The 25,559-nt window shown below is 44.1% G+C and overlaps 3 protein-coding genes and 2 pseudogenes across 4 annotated transcripts in view; 2 read left to right on the top strand and 3 right to left on the bottom strand.

The window, feature by feature from the left end:
- Window positions 1-20,946, bottom strand: part of TM9SF1 (transmembrane 9 superfamily member 1) — a 31,893-nt gene extending 10,947 nt beyond the window's left edge. Inside the window, exons 1-5 of the mRNA XM_006883181.1 lie at window positions 20,894-20,946; window positions 19,101-19,250; window positions 18,840-19,017; window positions 18,332-18,446; window positions 18,024-18,159 (exon numbers count right to left, since the gene is read on the bottom strand). Of these exons, the coding sequence (XP_006883243.1) occupies window positions 18,024-18,159; window positions 18,332-18,446; window positions 18,840-19,017; window positions 19,101-19,250; window positions 20,894-20,924 (610 nt within the window). The 5' untranslated portion in view covers window positions 20,925-20,946. The remainder of the gene's footprint in view (window positions 1-18,023; window positions 18,160-18,331; window positions 18,447-18,839; window positions 19,018-19,100; window positions 19,251-20,893) is intronic.
- LOC102853537 lies at window positions 3,417-5,159 on the bottom strand (annotated as a pseudogene).
- On the top strand, window positions 5,158-7,216 carry LOC102853949 (annotated as a pseudogene).
- TSSK4 (testis-specific serine kinase 4) lies at window positions 14,100-16,289 on the top strand. Of its 2 annotated transcripts, none has more exons than XM_006883179.1 (4): window positions 14,100-14,324; window positions 14,691-14,905; window positions 15,284-15,677; window positions 16,032-16,289. In XM_006883179.1, exons 1-4 carry the CDS (start codon window positions 14,100-14,102, stop codon window positions 16,212-16,214), a joined length of 1,017 nt encoding a protein of 338 aa, XP_006883241.1. In that variant the 3' UTR covers window positions 16,215-16,289. The 2 variants fall into 2 exon arrangements, with proteins under 2 accessions (XP_006883241.1, XP_006883242.1); XM_006883180.1 differs by having other exon boundaries at window positions 15,314-15,677.
- Window positions 20,947-21,669: 723 nt separating the features above from the next.
- Window positions 21,670-22,891, bottom strand: MDP1 (magnesium-dependent phosphatase 1). The gene is made up of 6 exons (XM_006883316.1): window positions 22,855-22,891; window positions 22,683-22,743; window positions 22,500-22,610; window positions 22,108-22,215; window positions 21,931-22,016; window positions 21,670-21,761 (listed from the first exon to the last, which is right to left on the bottom strand). The coding sequence occupies exons 1-6, from the start codon at window positions 22,889-22,891 to the stop codon at window positions 21,670-21,672; spliced, it is 495 nt and encodes a 164-aa protein (XP_006883378.1).
- Between the last annotated feature and the right edge of the window lie 2,668 nt (window positions 22,892-25,559).

Raw genomic sequence — 25,559 nt, forward strand, 5'->3', positions numbered from 1 at the left:
GGAAATGAGGGAAGCTTGATACAAACTGAAGGTCACCTTGTGACACTGAATCCCTCCCTCTTGAGATTAAAATAAAGAGGAACTTGGCCTTATCTGTAAAAGACTTCACCATTATCCTTTGTTTTGTACTTCCTTGTGATTTTACTTTTTTTTTTATCTTATGATTCTAAATAAATACTCAGAGAAGCATGGCTTGAGGTCTTCAGTCGAGAACTGCTGACTCCCTGTTTTACGCTCTCTGCTCTCTTTCCTGGCTGTTTCTTTATTAATAATTATAAAATTATTCTATTATTTGGGACCCTCGGTCTGCAACAACAAATAACCTCTATTGAAAAGCAACAACAATAATTATCACATAGATCTCATGTGATAAACTGCACAGGAATGAGATTGACTACATCTGTGGAAAGAATTGTTGGAGAAGCTTAATAACAGCAACCAAAATCAGGCCAGGTGAACTAATGTGCAAGTTAAAACTTAAGAAAATGAAGTCCATGCAACAATGAATGAATGGAAATCCAAATTATCTGTAAATTTTTACTGAAATTAATAATATAATTTTTTTAAAAGAAATTCTACTTTTCAGAATAAAATTACTTCTATGCCAAAAAAAAGGAAGTCCACAAGAACTGAAATAGGAAGTTGAATGTATTCCACCTGAATTTAAAAATCATCTTAAGGATAAGTTTGAGACATTGAATACTTATGATAGAAAACTAGCTGAATTGTGGGATGACGTCAAGGATATCACCTAAGAAGAAAGCAAAAGATCATTACACAGGGGAGAAAGAAAAGATAAAATGGCTGTCAGAGACTCTGAAAATTGCACTGTTGTTGTTATGTGCCATCGAGTTGCTTGCGACTCATAGAGACCCTATGTACAGAACCCTAAATGCCGTTCTATCCTGTGCCAACCTCACCGTCTCAAACACACTCATTCCCACCATTCCACTCACAGAATGGATCCATCTCATCAAGGGTCTTCCTCTCCTGCCCCGTCCCTCCACTCTCCCAAACATGATGTCCCTCTCCAAGGACCAGTTCCTCCTTGCAACATGCCCAAATTATGTCAGATGAAGCTTCAGAATCCTTGACTTAAGGAGCAGCCTGGCTTCATCCTCTCCAGGACAAACCTAGCAGTCCGTGGTAAATTCAACACTCCTCCAGCACTACAGCTCAAAGGCACCAATTCTCTTTCTGTCATCCCTATTCACTGTCCAACTCTCTGATGCATAGCAGGTAACTGTGAAGACTATAGCCTGGATGGATCAGGCACACCTTAGTCTCCAGCCTGACGTTGTTGCACTTCAGTACTCTTGAGAGGTCCTTCACAGCTGACTTTCCCAGTGCAATTCGTCTCCTGATTTCTTGGCTGCTGTTACCAAGAGTGTTGACTGTGGAACCAAGTAAAACTGTTAACTATCTCAATCTCTTCGCCATCCATACTGATGCTATAAATTGGCCCAGTGGTGAGAATCTTTGGAAGTCAAAAGGAAGAAATGAATAAAAGATTTCAAAAAGCACTTTGAGGTTTATAGTACTGTAATGAAATGTATAAAGAACTGGAGTTAGAAAATAAGGTAGAATTCATTGAACATTTCTCAAGCTAAACAGAAAAATAAATTCAGACCCTGAGTTGCAATACTTAAGTATACTATGGGGGGAAAAAATCTTGAATGATGCAGGAAGCATCAAAAGAAGATAGAGAAAATCCTTTACCAGTTCATAAGCATGATGATTGGATGTTCATGCTTCGGTATGACACTTGCCACCCTTTAAACCTTGTTACAACATAGGCACCCATCCGATGTAATAATAAAAAAAGTGGAGGAATACAATTACCAGGCACCATATCAAAAAGAATTGTATAACACATAACTATTTTTAGGAAGTACCATATGATCAAGAACCAGTGGCAATTAAGGGAGAAACTAAAATTGCACTGAATGCATGAATAACAACAACAACAGCAACAATATATATGTGTTGTTGTTGTTATGTGCCATTGAGTCACCTGCGACTCAGCGACCCTATGTACAACAGCCCTAAACTCTGCTCTGTCCTGTGCCAATCGCACTGTCTCTGACACTCCCATCCCGATTATCCCAGTCACTGAATCAATCCACCTCATAGAGGGCCTTCCCCTCCTGCGCCGTCCCTCCACCCTCCCAAGCTTGATGTCCCTCTCCAAGGACTGGTCCCTCCTTACAACATGTTCAAAGTATGTTAGACGGAGCCTCAGGGAACCTGTTTGTTTTCCTAGCAGTCCATGGTACTCTCAATACTCTTCTCCAGCACCACAGCTCAAAGGCGTCAATTCTTCTTCTATCCTCCCTGGTCATTGTCCAATTCTCTGATGCATAACAAGTGATAGCAAAGACCATGGCCTGTATCAGACACACCTTAGTTTCCAGAGAGACCATTGCTCTTCAGTACTTTGGAGAGGTCCCTAACAGCAGACTTTCCCATGGCAATGCGTCTTTTAATTTCCTGGCTGCTGGTGCCAAGACTGTTGACTGTGGAGCCAAGCAAACTAAAACTGTGAACGATCTCAATCTCTTCACCATCCATCTTGATGCTACCAGTGGTGAGAATCTTTGTCTTCTTGACATTGCACCTCAATCCATATCGGAGGCTGCAGTCCTTGACCCTCTGCGGCAAGCACTTCTGGTTCTCCTCAGTTTCAGCAAGCAGGGTTGTGTCATCTGCATATCGCAGATTGTTGATAGATCTTCCACCAATCTTGACCCACATTTCTCCTCATAGAGCCCATCCTCCCAGATAATCTGCTCTACAATCAGGTTGAAAAGGTATAAAGACAGGACACATCCCTGGCGTACGCCCTTCCCAATTTTGAACCATGCAATGTTTCCTTGCTCTGTTCTGACAACTGCCTCTTGATCCAAGTATAGGTTTCTCATCAAGGGCTGAACAATGGGAGATAGATGTTGAAGAGAGTGGGTAGAAGTGGATGGGTATCCTGGTGGATGGTGGAGCAGGAAAATAAGTGAGTAAAGACACGTGTGTCAAAGACAGAGACAACACGGGTACTAATGGTTAACTCCATAATAAGGGATATATCTTTCATTTTTCTGTAAAATGCTGGTCTGTCTGATACTTCTCTAAATCTAAACATTCAGATTAAGACAGACTAGGAAGAAGGATTGGCCATCCACTTCTGAAATAGCAGGCCTTCGAAAATCCTACGTACAACAGAACACATGTACAACAAAAATATATATGTAGGCCCCGGAAATTGTTGGGATACAGATTTTTTTTTTTTGTAGTTTCAGATATAGAAAAAAAAAATTATGTTTTAAGTTAAGATTTTTTTTCCAATGGGAAAATTTTACACAGTATTGTAATTTTCAGTGTAACTTCTTAATATATTGGAAATTATTTCAAAATCAGTATTTTCAGGCAGCATCTGTGTTGCTTTGTTTGGTTTCTACTTCTTTAGGCAGCAATGGATTGATCTTTAATAATAAACCTTCACTTGTTGAACTATGAAGAAAAGCACGTACCACAAAAGGTTCCAAATTCGATGATCTGTGTGTACAAACATCATTGATAACAGCTTGCAGATTGTCAGCTATCTGATCATTTGACATATCCAGTGTGCGATTTTATTTTTAGTCTTGGAATGTTCTGTTTTTCTTTATCAACTTCAATCTCATGTCCATATTTAAATAATTCAAGCATCTTGGGGATGTCACAGCCAATAGATTTTCAAGTAAATTTATTTAGTTTCTTCTTTAGTGGATTAAGCTCAGGCGTTATTTCTGGAACAGCTGTATAAAAGTCTGCATGAATTTTATCAGTCAAAGTCTTTTGAATAAGATCAGTTCCTCCTGCAAAAGCAGCTCCATTTTCTTCTATTTTAGTTTGTAATGCATTCCCTGTGAAAACAGCAATTTTATTGACTTCTGAAGTGAATGGGTATGGAAGGCTAAGAACACTGGCAAATGGCTCCACTCTTCTTATGTAGTAACATATCAAGTGTCAAATCAAGAGAGAGACCTTGCTTTGGAGAAGTGAAGTCCAGTACTTGAAATTTCTTAAGTAGCTGAACAGCTTTTTCCACTTCATATATTTGTCTTGGGTGTAGGTGGTTTAAATAGGCATATCTTCAGGTTCACCTTCTTTGTAGCGATAAGACTTTATTTTTTCTATTTCATCTTTTTGTTCTTCTGGAGTTTTCTCTTTAGGGCCTTTTTGTTGTTTTCTGGCAGGCTTTGTAGCAGCAGCAAACTGTCTGTTGGGCACTTGAATGTTCACAGAACAAGGAGAAAGAGATGCCTGAAAAGCTGTTTTGGAAAGACTATGCCTCTAATTTGGGAAGGAGGGGTTGCATCCACTTCTGTAATAGCTTGCCTCTGGAAACCCTATGAACCTGGAGAGAGGATGAGAGACACCCAAGCGTTGAGGACTCTCCTTCATAGGGTCGCCTGAGACTCAACAGCACTTAACAACAACAATAATGCCTCTAATGTTGTAGCAAGACTCTACTTAAGGATCTTATTATCGCCACCATGTTTACTACTCCAGATTGTCTGGGATACAGATTGACATGTTTCAACAAACAGATGCAGCTCTGGAAGTGCTCACCAGTCTGTGCCAGGAAATTTGGAAGACTTGACCAACTGAGTAGAAGAGATCTCTATTTGTTCATTTTACAAAAAGATGAGCCAACAGAATATGGAGTTTAGTGAACAATAAATAACAATGTCATATGCAAGCAAAATATTGATGAAGAGCATAAAAATGCTTATTGATAATGCAATGATAGAGAACTGCCAAACATTCAGGCTAAATTTAGAAAAGGCTGTAGCACCAGAAGTATAATTGCTGATGTCATATGGCCCTTGGCTGAAAGCAAAGAATACCAGAAGAATATCTGTTTGTGTTTATTGACTGTGCAAAGCCATTTGATTGTGTGGATCATAACAAACTATGGCTACAATTAAGAAAAATGGGAAAAAAAGAAAAAATAAGTTGGAAGGAAAAAAAAAAAGAAAAATGGGAATTCCAGAACAATTACGTTTATACAAAACCTACACTTGGATCAAGAAGCTGTTGTCCAAACAGAGCAAGGAAATGACATGGTTTAAAATTGAGAAAGTCGCTCCTGCTGGAGGGTGAGGGGCGTGAGCCACCATGTCCCTGCTGCCAGCGGTAGCGGCCGGTGTCCGCCTCCGCGTCGTGGCCGGAGGGCTGACGGAGAGCGCTGGCCGCTGGCCTCCTCCGTGCTGCCCGCGGCGGCTCCAACCCCGCCGGTGTCCGCCAGCCCTGTGGCCCCGGCCAGCGCGGAGTTAGGGCCGTGCGGCCGTGACGTTTCGGACGGTCCAGCCCTGTTCTCTCTCCCGCTCAGAAATGGAAGCAGCTGTCGCGTCGTCCTCCTCTTCTTCGCCCTGCTGTTCATCTGCGGCCTCCTGTCCTACCTGAACACGGCTGACCACTGGACAGCCCTGAAGGAGCACCCATCAGAAAAGCAGACAATGACAGCAGACTTTCCTGGGCTGAGACCAGTGAGCCCACCTGTCCTGCCACCTCCTCAGACAGCAGGTGCTGCCCAGGGCCGCCCAGAGCCCCACCTGCAGAAGCCTCGGAAGCACTTGCGAAGGGGACCACCCAGACTGCAGATCAAAGCCCCGGCAAAAGATGAGAAGGCCAGGACCCAGGATGGTGTGGAGCAGGGGAGAGGACAGCCAAGCGATGCCCATGGGGAAGAGCCACACCAGCAGAGAACTGTCATTAGCTGGAGAGGAGCCGTGATCGAGCCTGAGCAGGGTACGGAGACCCCGTCCAGGAGAGCGGACGTCCAGACCCAGCGGCCAGCCCCAGAGGCCAGGACTCAGAGAGCATTAGCGCCCCCAAACAAAAGGCAGGAGGCCATGGTGGATGCCTTCCGTCACGCGTGGAAGGGCTACCACAAGTATGCTGGGGCCGTGATGACTTGAAGCCTCTGTCCAGATCCTTCAGCGAGTGGTTTGGCCTTGGACTCACCCTGGTTGATGCTCTGCACACCATGTGGATTCTGGGCCTGACTCAAGAGTTTAAAGAGGCCAGGAGGTGGGTGTCTAGTAAGCTGTGGTTCCAGAAGGACAGGGACGTCAACCTGTTTGAGAGCACGATCCGGATCCTGGGGGGGCTGCTGAGCACCTACCACCTGACGGGAGATAGCCTCTTCCTGGAGAAAGCCAAAGATTTTGGACAGCGTCTGATGCCTGCATTCAAGACTCCCTCGAAAATCCCTTTCTCTGATGTGAACATTGGCACTGGCAATGCCCACCCTCCCCACTGGACCTCCGACAGCACGGTGGCCGAGGTGACCAGCATCCAGCTCGAGTTTCTGGAATTGTCCCGACTCATGGGAAATGAGCAGTTCAAGGAGGTTGTGGAGGAGGTGACACAGTGTGTCCATTTGTTGTCTGGAAAGAAGGATGGGCTGGTCCCCATGTTCATTAACACCCACAGTGGCCACTTCACACATCTGGGAGTGTTTACACTGGCTGCCAGGGCTGACAGCTACTACGAGTACCTCCTGAAGCAGTGGATCCAGGGGGGGAAAAAGGAGACACAGCTCTTGGAAGACTACATGGAGGCCATCGAGGGCATCAGGAGGCACTTGCTGCAGCACTCAGAGCCCAGCAAGCTCACCTTCATTGGCGAGCTGGCCCATGGCCGCTTCAGCACCAAGATGGACTACCTGATGTGCTTCCTGCCCGGGACCCTGGCACCCACTGAGCACATGGTCCTGGCCAAGGAGCTCATGGAAACCTGCTACCAGATGAACCGCCAGATGAAAACGGGGCTGAGCCCGGAGATCGCCCATTTCAACATGGTCGCCCAGGAGGGCCACCAGGACGTGGAGGTCAAGTCAGCAGACAGGCACAACCTGCTGAGGCCAGAGACAGTGGAGAGCCTGTTCTACCTGTACCGCCTCACCGGGGACAGCAAATACCAGGCCTGGGGCTGGGAGATCCTGCAGAGCTTCAATGCCTACACAAGGGTCCCCACAGGTGGCTACTCTTCTATCAACAACATCCAGGATCCCCAGAAGCCGGACCTCAGGGACAAGATGGAGAGCTTCTTTCTGGGGGAGACACTGAAATACCTGTACCTGCTTTTTTCTGATGACCCAAATCTGCTCAGCCTGGACACCTATGTGTTCAACACAGAGGCCCACCTCCTGCCCATCTGGACTTTGACATAGGGCTCAGGGACCCTGACTAGCAGTGGGCAGAGGCCACCTGACTGTGGGAGGTTGGACGCACCGTGGGCAGGTCCTCGTCCTCAGCCTTACCGTGGAACTCCTGCTGGTCGTGTCGGCCCTCAGGATCCCAGTCATCCTGGGATGCTGCCCAGTGGGCAGCTGTGTGGATGCTCTGAGGGCCAATCACTGGTCTCTGGGCAGAAGCTCTGGGCTCCTTCCCATCTGCACCTCCAGACCAGGAGGTACAGGAACGTGGGAGCATAAATATGGCAGGTGTGTGCTGACCTGGGTGCCCAGCCCTGTGGCCCCGTCCTCCTTCCTTGAGACCACATGAATTGTGATGGGATTCCAAAGCTGAGACCTTGGGTCTGCAGGGCTCAGGACACAGGTTCAGGACACAGGCAGACTCCAGCCACCTTGGCCTGTGGAAATCCAGCCTGTGGGCCTTGTGGTGTCTGTGTTCCATGGGACAGCGTGCTCAGGGCTGGCTCTTGTGTTTACATGTCGGACTCAGGGATTCCCAGCTGCCCAGCTGAGCGGGGCCCTTTCAGGCAGGACAAAGGATCTGCTCTTGAACAGGCTTTCTAGGCCAAGTGGACCATGTCCAGAGCATGTGGGGGCTGGGGGGTGGGGAGGGCAGTGTTGTCGCCATGTTGAGGGCAGAGATGTGGAGGGGCATCTGCCAGGTCCTGCACCCAGGTGGGTGGGGTGGGGAACTGCCTTGGATGTGGCCATGACCTCCAGGTCTGGCTATGTCCCTGCTCTCTGGGACAGGGACCCTTCCATGTCTGCCCTTCCCTTAGCCTCACCCCAGTGTAAAAGCGGCCTACACACCAGACCCTTTGTCCTCTGTGGACTGTGCCTGAAGTGCAGCAGACTCCTGGTCACTGTGTGGAGGGGTGACTCCTGCACAGAACATGGGGTGGCCCTTCCGTATCAGTCCTGAGCCTCAGAGGATCTGCACTGTCTCAGTGAAGCCACCCATTTCTAGCCTTGGGGCACATACTACTCACAGGGGTGCCTGCCTGTGCAGCTGCAGCCTCACCCCACACAGCGGAGTGTCCTGTTATCCTAGATGACCAAAAGCTAGAGTTCCGGATTCTATGTTTTATTAAATGGATCACTTATTTAAAAAAAAAATTGAGAAAGTGTGTCAGGACTCTCTCCTTTCTTCATACCTATTCAGTCTGTATACTGAGCAAATCATTAGAAAAGCTGGACTATATGAAGAAGAGTGTGGCATCAGGATTAGAGGAAGACTCCTCAACAAGGTGTGTTATGCAGATAACACAGCCTTGCTTGCTGCAAGTGAAGAGGACTTGCACTTGTTGGAGCAAATCAAGCACTGCAGCTTTCAATATGAGTTATATTGTCAAAAAAATGGAAAATTCTCACCACTGAGCCAATATGACAGATGGAGATAAGATTGAAATTATCAATGATTTTAATCTTACTTAGATCAAGTATCAGCACCCTTGGAACCATCAGGAGATTTGGAAGTGTACAGTGAGATTGGCACAGGACAGAGCGGAGTTTAGGGCTGTTGTACATAGGGTCGCTATGAGTCGCAAGCAACTTGACGGCACATAACAACAACAACAACATGTTGTTATGTGCTGTCAAGTTGCCTGCAACTCATAGCGACCCTATGTACAACAGCCCTAAACCCTCTAGTGGCAGGAATCATTCCCTAAACATCCTGTCAGACAACAAATGGGTTTTTTGCTCTCAGTATTTTTATTACATATGAAAAAAATGGTTGCATACAGAAAAGGAATTTTCAAATTTCCTTATATGATTCTAATTTTTGCAATTTTTAGTGCACACCAAAGAAAGGCTGGTGGATTATGTATTTCTCTTTTTCCAGGACAGCATTTTTCTGTAGGAGTTTCTCTCTGGTTTGATTCAGGTTACAGGGCCATTAGATGTGTCCTTCATGGGTATTATTTGTACAGAAAAGACTTGTTTTTAAGCTCATCTTGAACAAATGGAAGAGTTATTAAAGATGCTTCACCTTTTAGGAATGGTTAAAAAAGCTATTCATTTTCATTGCTGTTTTCTGAAAACAAACGAAATCCAGAGATACTCGGCCTCATCTAGGACAATCTCGCCAGCATTTCTCTTCACCAAGTCAATATGTATTGCTCTTCTTAGGCTCCCTTTGGTGGTTTGTTTTTTAAACTTATTCTGATTTTCAAGGAACACAAAAAATGTTGACAAGAAAACTTTGATAATTTCACTTTGTGACTTTTTTCCTTCTCCAACAAAGTTCTAGTTCTGGAGAATACATGAGTTCAAGATATATTCTTTTCAATAAAAGCCCTGGTGGTGGTTAAAGTGGTACAGTGGTGATGTGGTGCCTAAATTGGTGTGGCAGGTGCTATATGGAAGGAAGATGTGGCCTCCATATTTATAAGAGGGCAGTTCATTCTGTCCTGTAGAGTTGCTGTGTTAGAATTGATGACAGTGCATCTGGGTAATACCAAACCCAGCTCTTTACACATGAAGTGTAACAGACAAGCATGTTTAATAGAATATGAACATTTGTACAGTAACAATTATAGCCCACATTTACAGATTTACTCTAAAACCTTGTCTTATTGGAGAAGTTGGTAAATCTGGTGGTGGTTGTGCTTTTTTTTTAAAAAAAAATCTATTTTTTTAAGAATCGTTTGTTGTTGCTGTTATGTGCCATCAAGTCACCTGTGACTCTTAGCGACCCTCTGTACAACAGCTGTGAACCCTTCTCTATCCTGTGCCAACCTCAATGTCTCTGACACACTCACCCCCATTACCCCATTCACTGAGTTAATCCATCTCATCCAGGGTCTTCCTCTCCTGTCCTGTCCCCTCCACCATTCCAAGAATGATGTCCTTCTCCAAAGATGGTCCCTCCTGGACATGTGCCCAAAGTATGTGTGATGGAGCTTCAAAAGCCTTGCCTCAGGGAGCTCTGGTGGCCTAGTGGCAAGAAGCTGCACTCCAATCCCAGAAGTGCACAGTTTGAAACCACCAGATGCTCTGCTGAAGAAGGAGGGACAATCTCTTCCTGGACCAGTCAGATCCAATTTGATGGTACATGCACAAATAATTAATAATAATAATAATAATAATAAATAATAATAATGTCTTGCCTCTAGGGAGCAGCTTGGTTTCACCTTCCCCAGGACTGACTTGTTTGTTCTTCTGGCAGTCCATTATATGTTCAACACTCTTCTCCAACACTACAACTCAAAGGTATTGATTCTTCTTCTATCATCCCTAGTCATTTTCCAGCTCTCTGACACATGGAAAGTAATTGTGAAGTCGATGTCCTGTATCGTGCGCACCTTAGCCTCTTAACTGACATCATTGTTCTTCAGTACTCCGGAGAAGTCCATAACAGTAGACTTTCCTAACACAATTCATCTTTTGATTTTATGACTGCTGGTACCAAGAGTGTTGACTGTAGAACTAAGCAACCTGAAGTTAATAGTCTCAATCTCTTCTCTATCTATCATGAAGCTGCTAATTGGCTCAGTAGTGAGATTTTTTTTTTGTTTTCTTGGTGTTGAGCTTTAATTCATATTGACTACAGTCCTTGACCTTTTGCAGCATATGCCTCATGTCCTCCTCAGTTTCAGTAAGCAGGGTTGTGTCATCTGCATAACGCAGGTTGTTGATGAGTCTTCCTCCAATCCTGATGTCACATTCCTCATAAAATCCAGCCTCCTGAATGATCTGTTCTGCATATAGATTGAAAATGTATGCAGATAAGATGCATCCTTGAAATACACCTTTCCTAGTAACAGAACCATATGATGTTTCCCTGCTCTACTGCTGTTTCTACTGCTTCCTGGTCCAAGTATAGGCTTCGCGTGAGCACAATCAAGTGTTCTTCTCAAGGTTAGCTACTGTTGTGATACATACAGTCTAATGCCTTTGCATGGTCAATGAAACACAGACATTCCTCTGGCATGCTCTGCTTTTGGCTAAGATCCATCTAGCATTGACTATTATGTCCCTAGTGCTACAGCATAACAATGTTAAATATCCATTTAGGTCAAAATTTTAAGATTGTTGACAGTCCTACAGTTATTTTATTATAATTTATTATTGATAATTTACATTAATGATTTCACAGCTGCCAATTACTTGGCTTTAAGGGTAAAAAGGACAATATATGCTAAACCTCAATTGTTAAAACAGATGCAAAAATTCACCTCGCCTAAATTTAACTTCTTACAAATCTATCACAGACTTTATGGTCCTTTCATATCACGAGTGAAGTTGGAATAAAAAGAGCTGTTCGGCTAGAAAAACAATTTTGAGGAGGCTGGTTTGGTATGGAGATTGGAACTGTTATCATGCCAAAAAAAGTTGGTAGTCTTATGTTTAGAACAGGAAAGGTGATGCCACATCTCAAATGAAGGGCTAAATTTAATAATTACCAAGCCAAAAGTGCAATCCCTTCTTGATAAAGAATGAGGTAGATGATGATGTTATCAGATATCAAAAGTAATAGATTTAAGATATAAAAATGATGAAACTGAAGGAAAGCATTGATTTCAAATTGTTAAGTGCCATCAAGTCACTTGTGACTCATAGTGACCCTATGTACTATGTTCTGAACCCTACTCTATCCTGCACCAATCTCATCGACTCTGACACACCTACCTCCATTACCCCAGTCACTGAGCCAATCTATCTCATCCAGGGTCTTTTTCTCTTGTGCTGTTGCTCCACCCTCCTAAGTATGATGTCCCTCTCTAACATGTCCAAAGTATGATGTCCCTCTCTAACATGTCCAAAGTATGTCACATGGAGCTTTGGAATCCTTCAAGGAGCAGCCTGGTCTCACCCTCTCCAGGACAAACTTGTTTTTTTCTCCTAGCAGTCCATGGTATATTCAATACTCTTCTCCAGCACCACAGCTCAAAAACATCATTATCCTTCTGTCCTCCCTAGCTTTCTGATGCATAGCAAGTAATTATGAAGACCATGGCCTGTATCATGTGCACCTGAGTCTCCAGAACTGACACTGTCACTCTTTAGTACTCTGGAGAGGTTCCTGACAGCAGACTTTCCCAATGCAATTCATCTTCTGATTTTCTGGCTGCTGGTACCAAGAGTGTTGATTGTGGAGAAAAGCAATCTGAAGCTGGTATCAATCTGAGTCTTGGGGAGCTCTGGTGGCCTACTAGCAAGAAGTTGCACTGTAATCCCAGAGGTGTGCAGTTTGAATCCACCTGATACTCTGCTGGAGAAGGAGGGACAATCTCCTGTACTAGTCAGATCCTATTTGATGGTGCACACACACACACACACAAATAATAAAATAAAAATGAAAAAAAAAACCCAACACCCCAAACAATCTCAGTCTCTTTACCATCTATCATGATGCTGCCAATTGGTCCAGTGGTAAGAATCTTTGTTTTCTTGATGTTGAGCTTCAATCCAAATTGAAGGCTGTAGTCCTTGACTTTTTGCAGCAAATGCCACAGGTCCTCCTCAGTTTGGCAGGCAAGGTTGTTATCTTCCTTTAAAAGTCAGATGGAAAACTAAGAACCCTTGCAATCCAAAATTGTAAGCATGACTATCAGGCATGTCTCATCATGGCTGGTTTCTTTAACTGAAGATGAACATGGCTGCCCATGGAAAGAATCCACTCTTAATAATTTAACAAGCCACAGAACACTAGGAATAATTTGAATCTTGGGTCAATTGTAGTCACCATTCAAGTGCCTATAACCCTATATCTAAAAGAATCTCAATACTTAAAGCATTATGAAAACAGGATGGCAATGTGTGCGTGTGTAGTGGGGTGAGGGGAGCAGCTACCCTCCAATATCTAAATAAAGGATAATTAAAGAATTTCTGGAAAAGAGATGTCTGGTAGAATAAAATAAGTAGTTCCATTTTGGATAGGGTATGTTTAAGTGCCTAGGAGAAAGATGTTTATGTGATGTTCCATGACCTTTAGATGCTGGATCTTGGACAGAGATGGTGATTGGAAATAGCTTGAATGTAGTAGTTGAAGGCCTCGCACAGGTGAGATTCTTAAAAGAGGATTTGGAGTTCGGAGAGTAGAAGGCCTGTGATAGCACCCTTGGGGATATTATCAAGAAATAGATGATGGAAGATAAACTTTCAGTGAATATGGCCACAGGGATGGGAAGAAAACTAGAGAATTCAGGGTCAAGGAAGCCAAGATAGAATGAATGCATTACAAGGTTAGAATCCTTAGAACACACTTCCAACAGACTTGGAAATTTTCTTTAACTTACACTTCAATGTCTTGTTTCTCATGCAGAAGTATAAGCACTAGGAACACAGGTCCTCCATTGGCCTGATAGGTTATGTTATCCTAGTGCAGCACACACTACCTGGCACACAGTTGTTAGGTGCTGTTGAATTGACTAGGACTCACAGCAACCCTATGAACAACCCAAAACATCATCCCCATGACCTCTGCCTCAAGCTCATTCAAACCATTGTAGGTATTCAACAAAACAGGAATGCATGAAAGGTCTTGATCTTTGGGAGAAGTTTTACTAGATGGTGCAAGGTCCCTCCAAATTAATATATTCCAAATTGAACTTCATTCTCCAACTATGTTACCAAGAATGAATAGAAGGTGAATTGTGATGTATATGGAATGTCGGTCCTTGGAGAATTCTGTAACCAGAAAGAGGAAACAGAACAGTGGTGGAAAAAAAGAGAACTTTCTTTCTCCAGTTCTTAGTGGAGATCTTAGCCCAGTATTCCAGACTTAAGTGACGCAGGCATTCAGAAATTTTGCTTCACTTCAGGGCCTAACACTCTGCAGCCCAAGGTGTTGGGCTCTAAGAAGTCAAAAGGCTTTGAGGTGGCAAAGCTCCCTCTTCTCAGCAAGTCCAAAAACATGGAAAAGAGAAACATTCTTGAGGGACCACCACCCACCCCAGCCTATCGCTCTGTCATGGAGGAGTATGGATATGAGGTGGGCAAGGTCATTGGCAATGGATCCTATGGGATGGTGTATGATGCTTACTACACGAAGCAGAAGGTCATGGTGGCTGTCAAAATAATTTCAAAGAAGAAGGCCTCTGAAGACTATCTTAACAAGTTCCTTCCCCGTGAGATACAGGTCAGAAAGGGGGCTGTAAAAGGGAACTGGAGCTTGGTACCAGGCTGCCTTAGACTTCTTTCAGTCTGAGAGGTTGGGGTAAAAAATTCTCAAAAACCAGAACTGTCTCATTAAGCAAGGAGCTAGAATATTCCTTGTATCAAATTGAACTGCATTCCCTTTTATCTACTTAACTCCAGCCACTCAAATAGTAAATTAGAGAACATAAGAGTTTGACTACGGGCCAGTAGGCACCGTCTAACAACCAACCCTTTTGGGTTCACAAAAATTATCTTCCAATGTTTTGAGTAGAAATGAGAGGGTAGAAGAGATGAGGGGGTAGCCAGATTTCTCCCAAGGATTGATGGATCCCTTTTCCTGGACCAGGTAATGAAGGTCCTGCGGCACAAGAACCTCATCAACTTCTATCAGGCCATCGAGACCACATCTCGAGTGTACATCGTTCTGGAGCTGGCTCAGGGCGGTGATGTCCTTGAGTGGATCCAGCACTATGGAGCCTGCTCTGAGCCCCTTGCAGGCAAATGGTTCTCCCAGCTGACCCTGGGCATCGCTTATCTGCACAGCAAAGGCATTGTGCATCGGTGAGGGTGCTGCTACTAGATCTGGGGCCTTTGGGCTCTCAAATGGGTTTTACTTACATCCTTCATCTTCTGGCCTCTTCCTCCCTCTGCCCACTTTTAATCTTCCTCAGTATGAAGGCCCATTCATCCACTCTATTTTAGTTATCCAGTGAAGTACCAACTGGTTATAGAACCCTGTATGAAATACAATAGTGCATGCTCAGTGGTTCTCGGGGACCATTCTCTCTTTTCTCCTTTGAGATCTGCTTACAACTCCAGCAGTCTTTCCTTTTGCTTTGTATCCTCATAATGATTTCCCCATTTCTAACCCATTTGCCTTTCCTCATTTTTAACATCGGACCCTTCAGCTCCGGGTCTAATACTAAGCCCTCTCCCCAGCCTGATGCCCAGCCTTTCTGCTGCTGGTAGGGATTTAAAGTTGGAGAACCTGTTGCTGGACAAGCGGGAGAATGTGAAGATATCAGACTTTGGCTTCTCCAAGATGGTGATTCCTAATCTGCCTGTGCGTAGTAGCCCTTCTTTTAGCCACATGAACTGCTTTACCCACCTCAGCCAGACCTACTGTGGCAGTTTTGCTTATGCCTGCCCTGAGATCTTGCTAGGCTTGCCCTACAACCCTTTCCTGTCGGACACCTGGAGCATGGGCGTCATCCTCTACACCCTAGTCGTTGCTCGTCTGCCCTTTGATGACACAAATCTCAAGAAACTGCTGAAAGAGACTCAGAAGAAAGTCGTTTTCCCATCTAACCAGACCATCTCCCAGGAATGCAAGGTGCTGGCTCCCCCAGGAGGGCTGAGGCCTCACATATGACCTACAGGGAGGGGTGAATATGCAACCAAGGTTGTACCACCCAGGAGAAGGCTCTTGCTTAAGACTGTTTACTGTAGCCCTTGCCTATAATAGTGGGGAGGGCTTACAGGGCCAATCATTGATCTCTAAATCTTAAATGTGAATGATAGCAGGTTCCAGCCCCTATCTATTTTCTAGAATGAAATCAGGGCCATGTCCCCTTTTATCAGAGTGGTGTGATGGGCTATCCTGCTTCTTTCTTAGGTCCAGCTGTTCATTGCCTGTGTGGCACAATGGGGGGCGAGCTCAGCCAAGACTTCTCTCTCCCTGCCCTAGAACCTGATCCACCAGATGCTGCGTCAAGCTAACAAGCGTGCCACCATTCTGGACATTGTCAAAGATCCATGGGTAGTCAAGTTCCAGCCTGAGCAACCCACCCATGAGATCAAGTTGCTTGAGACCATGTGCCAGCCTCCCAGCACCACTGCTGTCCACCAGTCTTTGGAAATCAAGACCTGAGAATGGCTGAGGGAAAGGGATGAGAGGAACAGAGCAGAAGTGTCTGGGCCTAAAATGTTAAGAAAAATAAATCTAGTTTCATCAGTTAGAGTCAATGACATTCTTTCCTTAGAAGCTTAGTAAGGAAAAGGAACTCTGTTGAGGGTTAAGAGATGAATTTCTGCTCATAACCACTAATCTTGGCATCTTTATAACTGACATTGTAGTTTACAATGTGGCTCATGTGGGGAAAGATCATGTACTCAGAATTAACCACTATTTTTGGGAAGTTTCGTTATTCTGGCTAAGCAATCGCTCATTATTTTATGTTTCTAAGTAATTTAAAGGTTGAAGCATTAGAATTAAAGCAAAGGCCTTAGCTGCTTTGACCACAAGTTTGCCTGTATATAGTCCAAAGGAATGGGTCTCCCATCCCCTGCATGAAGTACCTTGGTTCTGTCTCCCTCCAAATGCAAACATTGCTGAAACAATCCCAATAAGTTAGGGCCCCAGACACTCTCCCAGGCAAAGAAAAGGTAGAGTTCAAACCAAGTCTTCCAGGGGTGAAAGCTATTAACTGTGAATTCTAGAAAGTTCCTCACTACTTCTTCTATTCCTGTACTTTCCATTTCTAACGTGTTTTTCAAAAAGAAAACATGATAAATCATGAGCTGTGCTGGTAGAAGCATGACTAGGAGAAAGAGATGAAAATAAGATTCACAGAAGGACCCACATGGTTCTAAGAGAAATAACAGGTGATACATTCTTGATTCAAGCCCTAGGCAACTCTAAGACAAACTAATTTTAAAGATGAAATAGTGTCTGACTAGAACTAAGCAGATTAAGAAATTGGATTAGTGAAAGGAGGGATATTCTGAAAGGAATGGATGATTATAAGCCATGTGTATGGCAATTAATAGTCTTATAAGGGGAATTAGGGGAGAAGGGGAAGAAGAAAAGTGTGTAAATGAATGATAATACAAAAAATTGGGAAAGCCTATATATTTGTTCAATGTTCTAATCCCCTTCATTATTCCCATTATTATTAATTTTTTGAAACAAGGATGCAAGGACTACAGATGTTTTAGGTGTCAACAAGGCAGTATAGACAATATGGTTCTATCTGCCCGGTTTTATTGGAAACAAAGGCACTTGGTAACTGCTACCAAAGAGAATGCAGCCCAAGGGCTCATCCCACACCAAGAACCTTCTTCAGAGTTGAGTCAGGGAAGGGAAGGCAGCAGACCCCTTCCTCAAGAAAGATTGCACCAGCTCCTAAAAAAGGTAAGACCTCTTAACAAGGCTTCTTCAGCTCAGCACTTGGCACTTAAGGAAAAGAGACCAGTGAGGTGGTGTTAGGAAGGCAAGACCAGGCTCCTCAGGACACCCATTCTGTCAACTGCTTTAGTGCTGCTTCATCTTCATCTGTTTTGGAGACAAAGACACCCAGAGAAAGAAAGGGAAACTGTTAAGACCTTAGCAAACTCCCAACCATGTCATGCTATACTACTACTCAGCCTGCTAAATTACTTCTGCCCAGCAAAGAACCTAAAGGTATGTTGCTTCTAATTCTCATAGTATTTTTATGCAAATTGGAGAAAAAAGCCCATCCTTCTCTTGGCATTTGCAGCATAAATAGCATGTTAAGTGAAGCATTCCGTACTGAGACTTCCTTTCTCTTTCAGTTAGATCCTTAGATAAAGTCAACCTGCACAAATATAGAAGCAAACTTCTCTGTCTGATTTCTCTGGCAGGATAGATCAGGGACAATCTTTTTCCCTATTTTTCCCATCCTCAAGTCCTCCAAGACTACAGAACAACCCTGGGTACCTGGCCCTGCAGGCAGATGTGTAGAAGGAACGCTGGGCAATTCCACCGGGGGTTCTTCCTCCTTGTCACCCACATGTAACAACTCTCGAGACAATTCTTCCTGTTCCAGCTCCTCTAGTTCCTCCAAAAGTTCATTCTAGGTATAGGAAGACAAGATTGTTCATGATGGAGGATGGAAATTTGATTTTCCCAAAAAATTCCACCTCTGAGGTTACCTCCCACACTTTGTCAAAGGGCCTCTATTTGGCATTTTTTCTGGTTGGTTTCAGGCTTTCACTGATATTCTTTGACCCCTCATCCGCAATCACCTCATCCACATCATCTCCAAAGCCCACAGGTCGAGAAATGGCATCTGAGATCTGCTGGGCAATCTCCTGTTGTTCTGTGATATCAGCCATTAGTTCATCCACCTTGTCAATGTCCCTGAGGACAAGATACAGATCCAAGAAATCAGACAATAACCTTTGACTTTCTCATAGGAATGATGCTTGTCTTAACTGTAGTCTCAGTCTCTGTTAAGCCCATGACTACCTTGGAAAACTATAAAGAGTTATGCCTGCCAGAGATATGGTAACCTATGTTGGTGAGGGAATGTTGTACTCCCTCCCAAAAGGATTTTTAAGAATCAGAGAAATAACCTTTTATTTCTTTTGAAAGCCTCAGCTGGCAAGGAAGCAAAAAGACAGAAGAGGTCTAGTCATCATAACCACCTATACTTATAAATTCACATTCTGAGAGGCTTTAAGGTTTAAAGTGTGGTATACCAAGCCACTTTCCCCAGAGTCTGTGGCCTCTCTTTTCCTCCCCCGTACCCACATGTCCTGGTAGGCCTTCTTCATGCCTTGGGCAGCAAGTTCCATGGTACGAAGCACTTCTGTGTTGGTGGTAGCATTCTCAATGGCTTCACGCTGAAATTCCAGGGTGGATAATGTCCCATCAGTTTGTGCCAGCTGCTGTTCCAATCTTTTCTTCCTCCGCAAAGCCTGCAGGGCAGCTGACCCATACCACATTCTGAACATTAGAGCCAGAAGCACTTGTTCCCACTGGGCCCTCCCCACTTGCTCCCTCTCTCATTACCTCGCTTATTCTTGGTGCCATGCTTCTTGGCCATCTGTAGCTCCTGTTGAATCTTCTGCTCCAAAAACTCCTGTTTCTTGATCAGTATGGCCTCTGTCTCTTTTAGCTTCTGTATTGCCTCTTCAGGGGTTGGCCCCTTCTCCTTCTTTCCTGAAGAACCCAATACAGTAAGCCCATATTGTATGCAGGAAAAATACTAGTCACCAATCACTGAGTGCCTAGTATAGGCTAGGCTCCAGGATTCTTTTTGCTATTCCAAAATGCCTTTCAAGTTGCTTCAGTCATTTTTTATTTTTTGTTGCTGACACTATTCAGAAAATATATACCAATTCAACAACTTCTACGTATGCGTTCAGTGACATGGATTACATTTTCCAAGCTATACAATAATTTTCATCCTCCTTTTCCGAATTGTTCCTCCCCATTAATATAAATTCATTGCCTCAAATTTTCTATCTACTCTTTCAAGCTGTTGCCAATTTGATCCCATATTGATAGTTGGCTTTATAATCGCTATCCCACTTGCTATCCTAAGATATGCTTAAAGTTCTAGGACAATCCAAGGATAGGATGAGACTCAATTAACTACAAGGAACTAGGCAAAAAGAAAGCTAATATTGACTTTTCTCTTATACCTTCAACACGATGAGTTCTTTTCCATACACTTGCCTCCCACCCCCACAAATAAAATGCCTTTTACCTGCTTAAAATCTTCCCACATACTACACTGCCTACATGATCTACAACTTTTCTATTACTATTATTTTTAGAATTAATTTTAACTAAAGTTTACAGACTTACGGTTTCCAGTCATTCATTCTTGCACTTTTCTCCTTCCCCCTCCAAAGATCTAAAACTTTATTTTTTAAATTTTTTTATTGTATTATTTTTCACGTGTACCGTCAAACCAGATCTGACTGGTACAGGAGAGGACTGCCCCCTTCTTCTCCAGCAGAGCATCTAATGGATTTGAACCACGTACCTCTGCAAAGATCTAAAACTTTTAAGCAAGACAAAGTCCTTCACAGTCTGACCTTTGTTTATTTCTTCCCTCAACTTTTTTTTTTTTAAAACCCCAACACCAACCCAATCACATACATTCACCCACTAGGAAGTCAGAACTCTTGACCATGCCATACTCCTTCCTCCTTATATGGGCAAACTATTCCAATTTCTTGAAATATCTTCCTAGCTTTTGGGGAGGGCCTCTGAATAATGGCCCTCCAATTCCTACTTCTATGCTCCTTTGGTGTTTTACTGTTATTTGGGGAGCTACCAGTACCTTATGAGTTGTCATTGAGTAGATTCCAACTAAACCCCCTGTGTCAGAGCAGAACTGCGCCCCATGGGGGTTTTCGTGGCTGGTGTTTCAGAACTAGCACCTCTGGGTGGCCTCAAACTTCTTTCTGTTAGCAGATGAGCAAGTTAAAGGTTTGCAGCATCCTGGAACTTTTGGGCTGCTATTCTTTTGTACTTGTTTTTCCCAACCATACCTGAGTTTCAACAAGACATTGTTATTCACCTCTGGTATGTACAGTACAGTGCCAGACTCGGTCAGCAACAGCGTTTTGGAAAGAACCAGATGAGAGAGGTGGAAACTCATGCCGCGAGACAAACACTGGAAGTTTTGCTCTTAGCTCGCGTCTCCTTCCAGCCCTGGAGACTGCCCTAACGTGGAGGTGGGGAGTGTGTATGAAGGGAGACTGCGCCCCGTCCCCCGGTGTGGCAGTCATAGTGTGCTCTCCCTCCTCCAGCCCTCATCTTCCAGCACTTTAGTCTTAGCCCATTCTCACCTCTCCCAAAGAGCCGGCCGAAACCACTCATCACGACTCTCGCCTCTCGCGCCTCCACCACGAGAAGTCGCTCACACTTCCGCCTTGCCCCTGGAGAGCCTCATCGCTAAGCGTCCAGCTGTAGCCAATCGCTCTTAAGGGAACTGCGGCGACATCAAGATGCAAACAAGGCCACTTCTACCACGTGACCTGAGTCATCGCCGTACTCTTTAAAGCGGCTGCTTCATTTTAAGTTCTAACAGGTATTTGTTCTCTTGAAGGAATGTGTAGGGTAATGGCAAGTCGGGGTAATGGGGCCTGAGGAAAAGTTCCTCGTGCTATTTTCCTTTGGCAGAGCCCGGGGAAGGTGGGCAGAGGTGGGGTGCAGGGCCTGATTGAATTTAAGTGCTGGTGTCTTGGCATTTGAGGACAGCCAACCCCAGTCCACAGACTTGTTAGTACAGAGTCGATTCCAACTCATGGTGACCTCATTCATGTGTGCAAAGTAAAACTGCTCAAGACAGGGTTCTAAGGCTATGAATATTTGGAAGCAGTTTGCTGGGCTTGTTTTCTGAGTCACCTTTGTGAGTTTGAATTATCAACCCTTTGGCTAGCAGTTGGTTAACTATTTGTGCTAGCCAGGAACTCCATTTATACTCTAGAAATATAGAAACAGTCCACAATATGGGTAGGGTCTTTTCTGTCATGCACAAATACACTTTAATAATTTACAAATACATTTGAAAATGGCTTCCTGTTTTTAAACCTCAAATGAGACTCATCTACAGAATCAGACTTCACGGTCCAACCTGGGACTTTGCAAACGTCTCTAACCCTTGAGTTAAAGCTTGAAGATTCATTCCATTCTGGATGTGAATACAGGTAACACCTAGAAGGAAAAGAAGTAACATTTTACCAGGCCTTCACGGCTTTCCATTATTTTTCTGACTTTGTGCAGGTATCAGCTGTTATGCAGACTAACCACCATACACTCATGTACCTAACCCCTCCTAAGGAACCTTTCTCCTTCTTTCCTAAATGGCTGTCCCAATCAGTACCCAGTTTGCTGACATCCACAATATTACGCTTCTCATCATCAAAGAAGATCATCTGAGAGAAAGGAATGCCGGTCTTCTGCTGCAGCCTGTGTAATACAAGGCAGGGGTAATCAAGCTGACATCCTGGTTTCCCCATCCTCTCTCTTTTCCCTCTGCTCCTGCCCTATCGCTGCATACCTCTGAAAGTGTGTAACCTTGCTGCCCGGATAGATTTCCAGATGAACAAAATATTTGACTAGGTCAAAGAGCTTCAGCAGCTGGTTGGCCCCTTCAATCTCACCTGTCCTGCCAAAAGATGCAATAAATGGCATCAGGAGAGTTATGCAAATAAAATACAACTTCAGAAAATGAAATTGCTATTTTTCCAACATGCAACATGAACAAATAGACAACTTCCACTCTTACCAATTCCATATCCCTCCAGTCTGACACAGCAAGCACAAAGACAATATTCAATACTTGAAAATGTGCACCTCCTAAAATTCTGCAGCTAGGGGTTACACAAGACTTTCTTAGCGTGCATCTCTCAGCACTATATTGACAGGTTTTTGTCCTGTTGTTCTCCTTACCGGGAAGCGGCTGCGGTGGGAATCCCCAGGCCCTTGAGTCGTTCCAGAATCTCGGGGACATCTGGGTACAGTCTTATGGTTTGACCCCGGCTATCTCGGACAGTTCCATCACTGCAGGGGGCGACACTGTGCTCAGCTTTGGCTGGGTTCCTCTTGACCCTGTCCTCCCTAGCCCCGCCTCACCTGCTCCGATTGAATGGAGGGTCAACATGCGTATCGACCCAGAAAGGCCAGAGCGTGTAATCTGTGAGAGACGGGATGGGGGAGATTCAGCCTTTGAAGGGTTTAGGATGTACGGTTAGAGGTACGGTTTAAAGGGGCGCCCCCTACGAAAATCTCTCCACACGACTCTCACCTAGGTCAAACACAGCTAGCTTGGGGAGCCCAGTCATGATCGCCAGCCACTACAAGTACGCGAGCAGAGGCGGAACTTTCTCCGGTGTTAGAGCAGGGTAAAGCAGCCGTGGTGGTGGCGGTGGTGGTGGTGGGGGGGGTAAATGGCCGCCCGCCCGCCCATAGAGAAAAGGCATCTAGAGCGCCGCTGGACCGTCGGCCTGAAGACAGTGCAAAGAGCGCCTCCCAACCCTGGAGGAGGGAAGAGACCGCGGCAAAGTACCCAAGAAACTACCTACCAGTAAGATGGGCAATATGACACCACCTTTCTTGCAAAAGACCTGAAGCACTTACTAAAGAATTTTAAATACTTAAGCCTTCAGTATGGATTATATGTAAAGAAAATAAAAATCTTCACAAGTGGGCCAATAAATATCGATACACAGAAAAAGATTGTGGCTGTCAAGGATTTCGTTTTACTTAGATCCAAAATCAATGCACATGGAAGCAGCTGTCAAGAAATCAAACATATTACAAAGGAAAATCTGCCGCAATCTCTTTTTGTGTGTGTATACCGTCGAATAGGATTCAACTGATACGGAAGATTACACTGCCTTCGCGAGCTGGTGGATTCAAACCGCATGCCTTTGGGATTGCAGGGCAGCTTCCCCCCACTAGACCAGAGCTCTCTTAAACGATCTCTTTAAAGAGCAAGTGTATCAATAAGGGACACATGACCCAAGCCTTGGCATATCCCCCCCCCCTATTAAATGGATGGAAGAGGCATGGTAGACATGAATGTGCTTAGTCCTTGGCAGTCATCTTTTCTCTTAGCCTAGATGTGTCCCCATCCCTTGTCTGTTGACCCTGACATCAAAGTAATCTAATGCAGTCAGTCACTTCTCACTCAACTTTGATCACTATCACCCTCTGGTTATTTGGGGAGCCAAATAATTCTTTACTCTCAAGAGTAAAGAATGTAGTGTCTGAAAACCTCTTAGACCTTTCTCTAACCATGGCCAGCTGTTCAGAAGAGCCACCACAGGAGAAAATGAAGTTTCCTGGTTGCTAACAATTGTATCATGAAGCTCTGGGAGCCTAGTGGTAGTTTTGCTGCCTACCCTAAGGCATGAAGGTCATTATCTACCAGTTGCTTCGCAGAAGAAAGATGGGTAACCCTCTAGGTAATTCACTGCCTCTGAAAACTTGCTAGAGGGTCAGCTAAGGGTCCATCCTGACTTAATGTTACAGAGTAACATATCTCTGTAACAACTGTTACCTGAGGTAGGGACTGATTTGTAGTAGTTAGCAATTACTGTTAAGTACTTTTAAATTTTTCCCACTATGGCAAGTTTTCAGCTACTAACACTAAATGACTACCAAGTCATTTAACACGAAGTTAGAAATGCTAATTGACTCAAACACTAGTTTTAACATATGACTGAGTTAGGCTTTTCTAGTGCGTGATAATCACTTTAAGAGCACTATATCTCCTACTGTCGTATTCCTTCAGTCTGATACAAAGGGGCAAACACTGGATCCATTTTTATGTTATATTTGTGCAATTTAAGAAAGATTACAGGAGATCAAGAAGTACTTTATTGACAACCAGGGACATAGCCATTGGAGGGGAGCACACAGGACAGCAACTAAAACCCATCAGTTAGCAAGAGCCTTTTGGGCTAGGCACATTGCATCCTGGGGTCCTCTTAGTCTCTCACCAGTAGACACACAAGACTGGGCATCCAGGGGAGGGGGCAGTGGCTCTGGGCTCCCAGAGGAGAGGCTATATGATGCCTCATTATAATTGACAGAGTAAAGTAAAATGGAGGGAGGATCCATCACTGCCTGCGGCCCCCTCCTCCTCTCAGAGCCAGTACAAGGTGGAGGACTGAACCACCTAGGATCTTGTAATCAGCTGCTGTCTTCTCATCATTCCTGGGGTGGAGTGGGGACAAAACAAACAAACAAACAAACAAAAACCCGTTAGAATTATCATATAGAACAGAGGTTTTTTTATCTCAAGAGTCAGATCTCTCTGAAGGTCTGTGAACTTGAAGAGAAATGACATCTATTTTTACTAACCCCTATCTCAATTACAGTATTTCTTTTAATTTTGAACATGAGCAAACAATTATAATAGTAGGAGCAGGGAGAAACGGTTACCAATAGATCTAGATAGTATTATATTGTGTTACAAGTATCCTGGAAAATTATTTCAATATTAATGGCTCATTAAGCCAACCATGAAAATCTCCATTTTTTTCTTTTTTACTTTTTATTATGATTTGAGTAAAAATTTACAGAGTAAATTAGTTTTTCATTCAACAGTTCATACACATTTCTGAAATCATGGATTACAATCCCCCATTAAATATGGGTTACTGCATTAATAAACCACATATATTTGCTGTATCACAGTTTTTATATTTTGATAACTATAGTTCAGTACTATAATTTGTTTCCTTTATAATTTTTGCATTTCATGATTAAAAACCTTACTCTGTAAATGGGTTCACAGGAGTCATCAAGTTGTCAAATGGTCCTACTGCATCAAAACTGGAGACAGGTCTCATCTACCTTCAACACGTGTCCAGCCCTCACTATCCAAACTTACATCTGTTTGCCACTGTAGATGAGTCGTTGTTGCTGTGGGGGGATTCCCTCTTTTTCCTCCACACGCTCCTTGATTCGCTCCACCTTCAGGGGAACAAGCAGTCAGGGGCT

The sequence above is a fragment of the Elephantulus edwardii genome, unplaced genomic scaffold (assembly GCF_000299155.1).
Source record: "Elephantulus edwardii isolate Elephantulus edwardi_28Jun2011 unplaced genomic scaffold, EleEdw1.0 scaffold00026, whole genome shotgun sequence".
Lineage (NCBI taxonomy): Eukaryota > Metazoa > Chordata > Mammalia > Macroscelidea > Macroscelididae > Elephantulus > Elephantulus edwardii.

What these genes read in the sequence shown, in the direction of transcription:
- TSSK4 (XM_006883179.1), top strand. Translation starts at nt 14,100, where the DNA reads ATGGAAAAGAGAAACATTCTTGAGGGACCACCACCCACCCCAGCCTAT. An exon ending in AGCAAAGGCATTGTGCATCG is followed by an intron (nt 14,906 to 15,283) that starts GTGAGGGTGCTG and finishes CCCTCTCCCCAG; the next exon opens with CCTGATGCCCAGCCTTTCTG. An exon ending in CCATCTCCCAGGAATGCAAG is followed by an intron (nt 15,678 to 16,031) that starts GTGCTGGCTCCC and finishes TCCCTGCCCTAG; the next exon opens with AACCTGATCCACCAGATGCT.
- MDP1 (XM_006883316.1), bottom strand. Translation starts at nt 22,891, where the DNA reads ATGACTGGGCTCCCCAAGCTAGCTGTGTTTGACCTAG. An exon ending in AAGGTTACACACTTTCAGAG is followed by an intron (nt 22,017 to 22,107) that starts GTATGCAGCGAT and finishes TGTATTACACAG; the next exon opens with GCTGCAGCAGAAGACCGGCA. An exon ending in TGTGGATGTCAGCAAACTGG is followed by an intron (nt 21,762 to 21,930) that starts GTACTGATTGGG and finishes TTTTCCTTCTAG; the next exon opens with GTGTTACCTGTATTCACATC.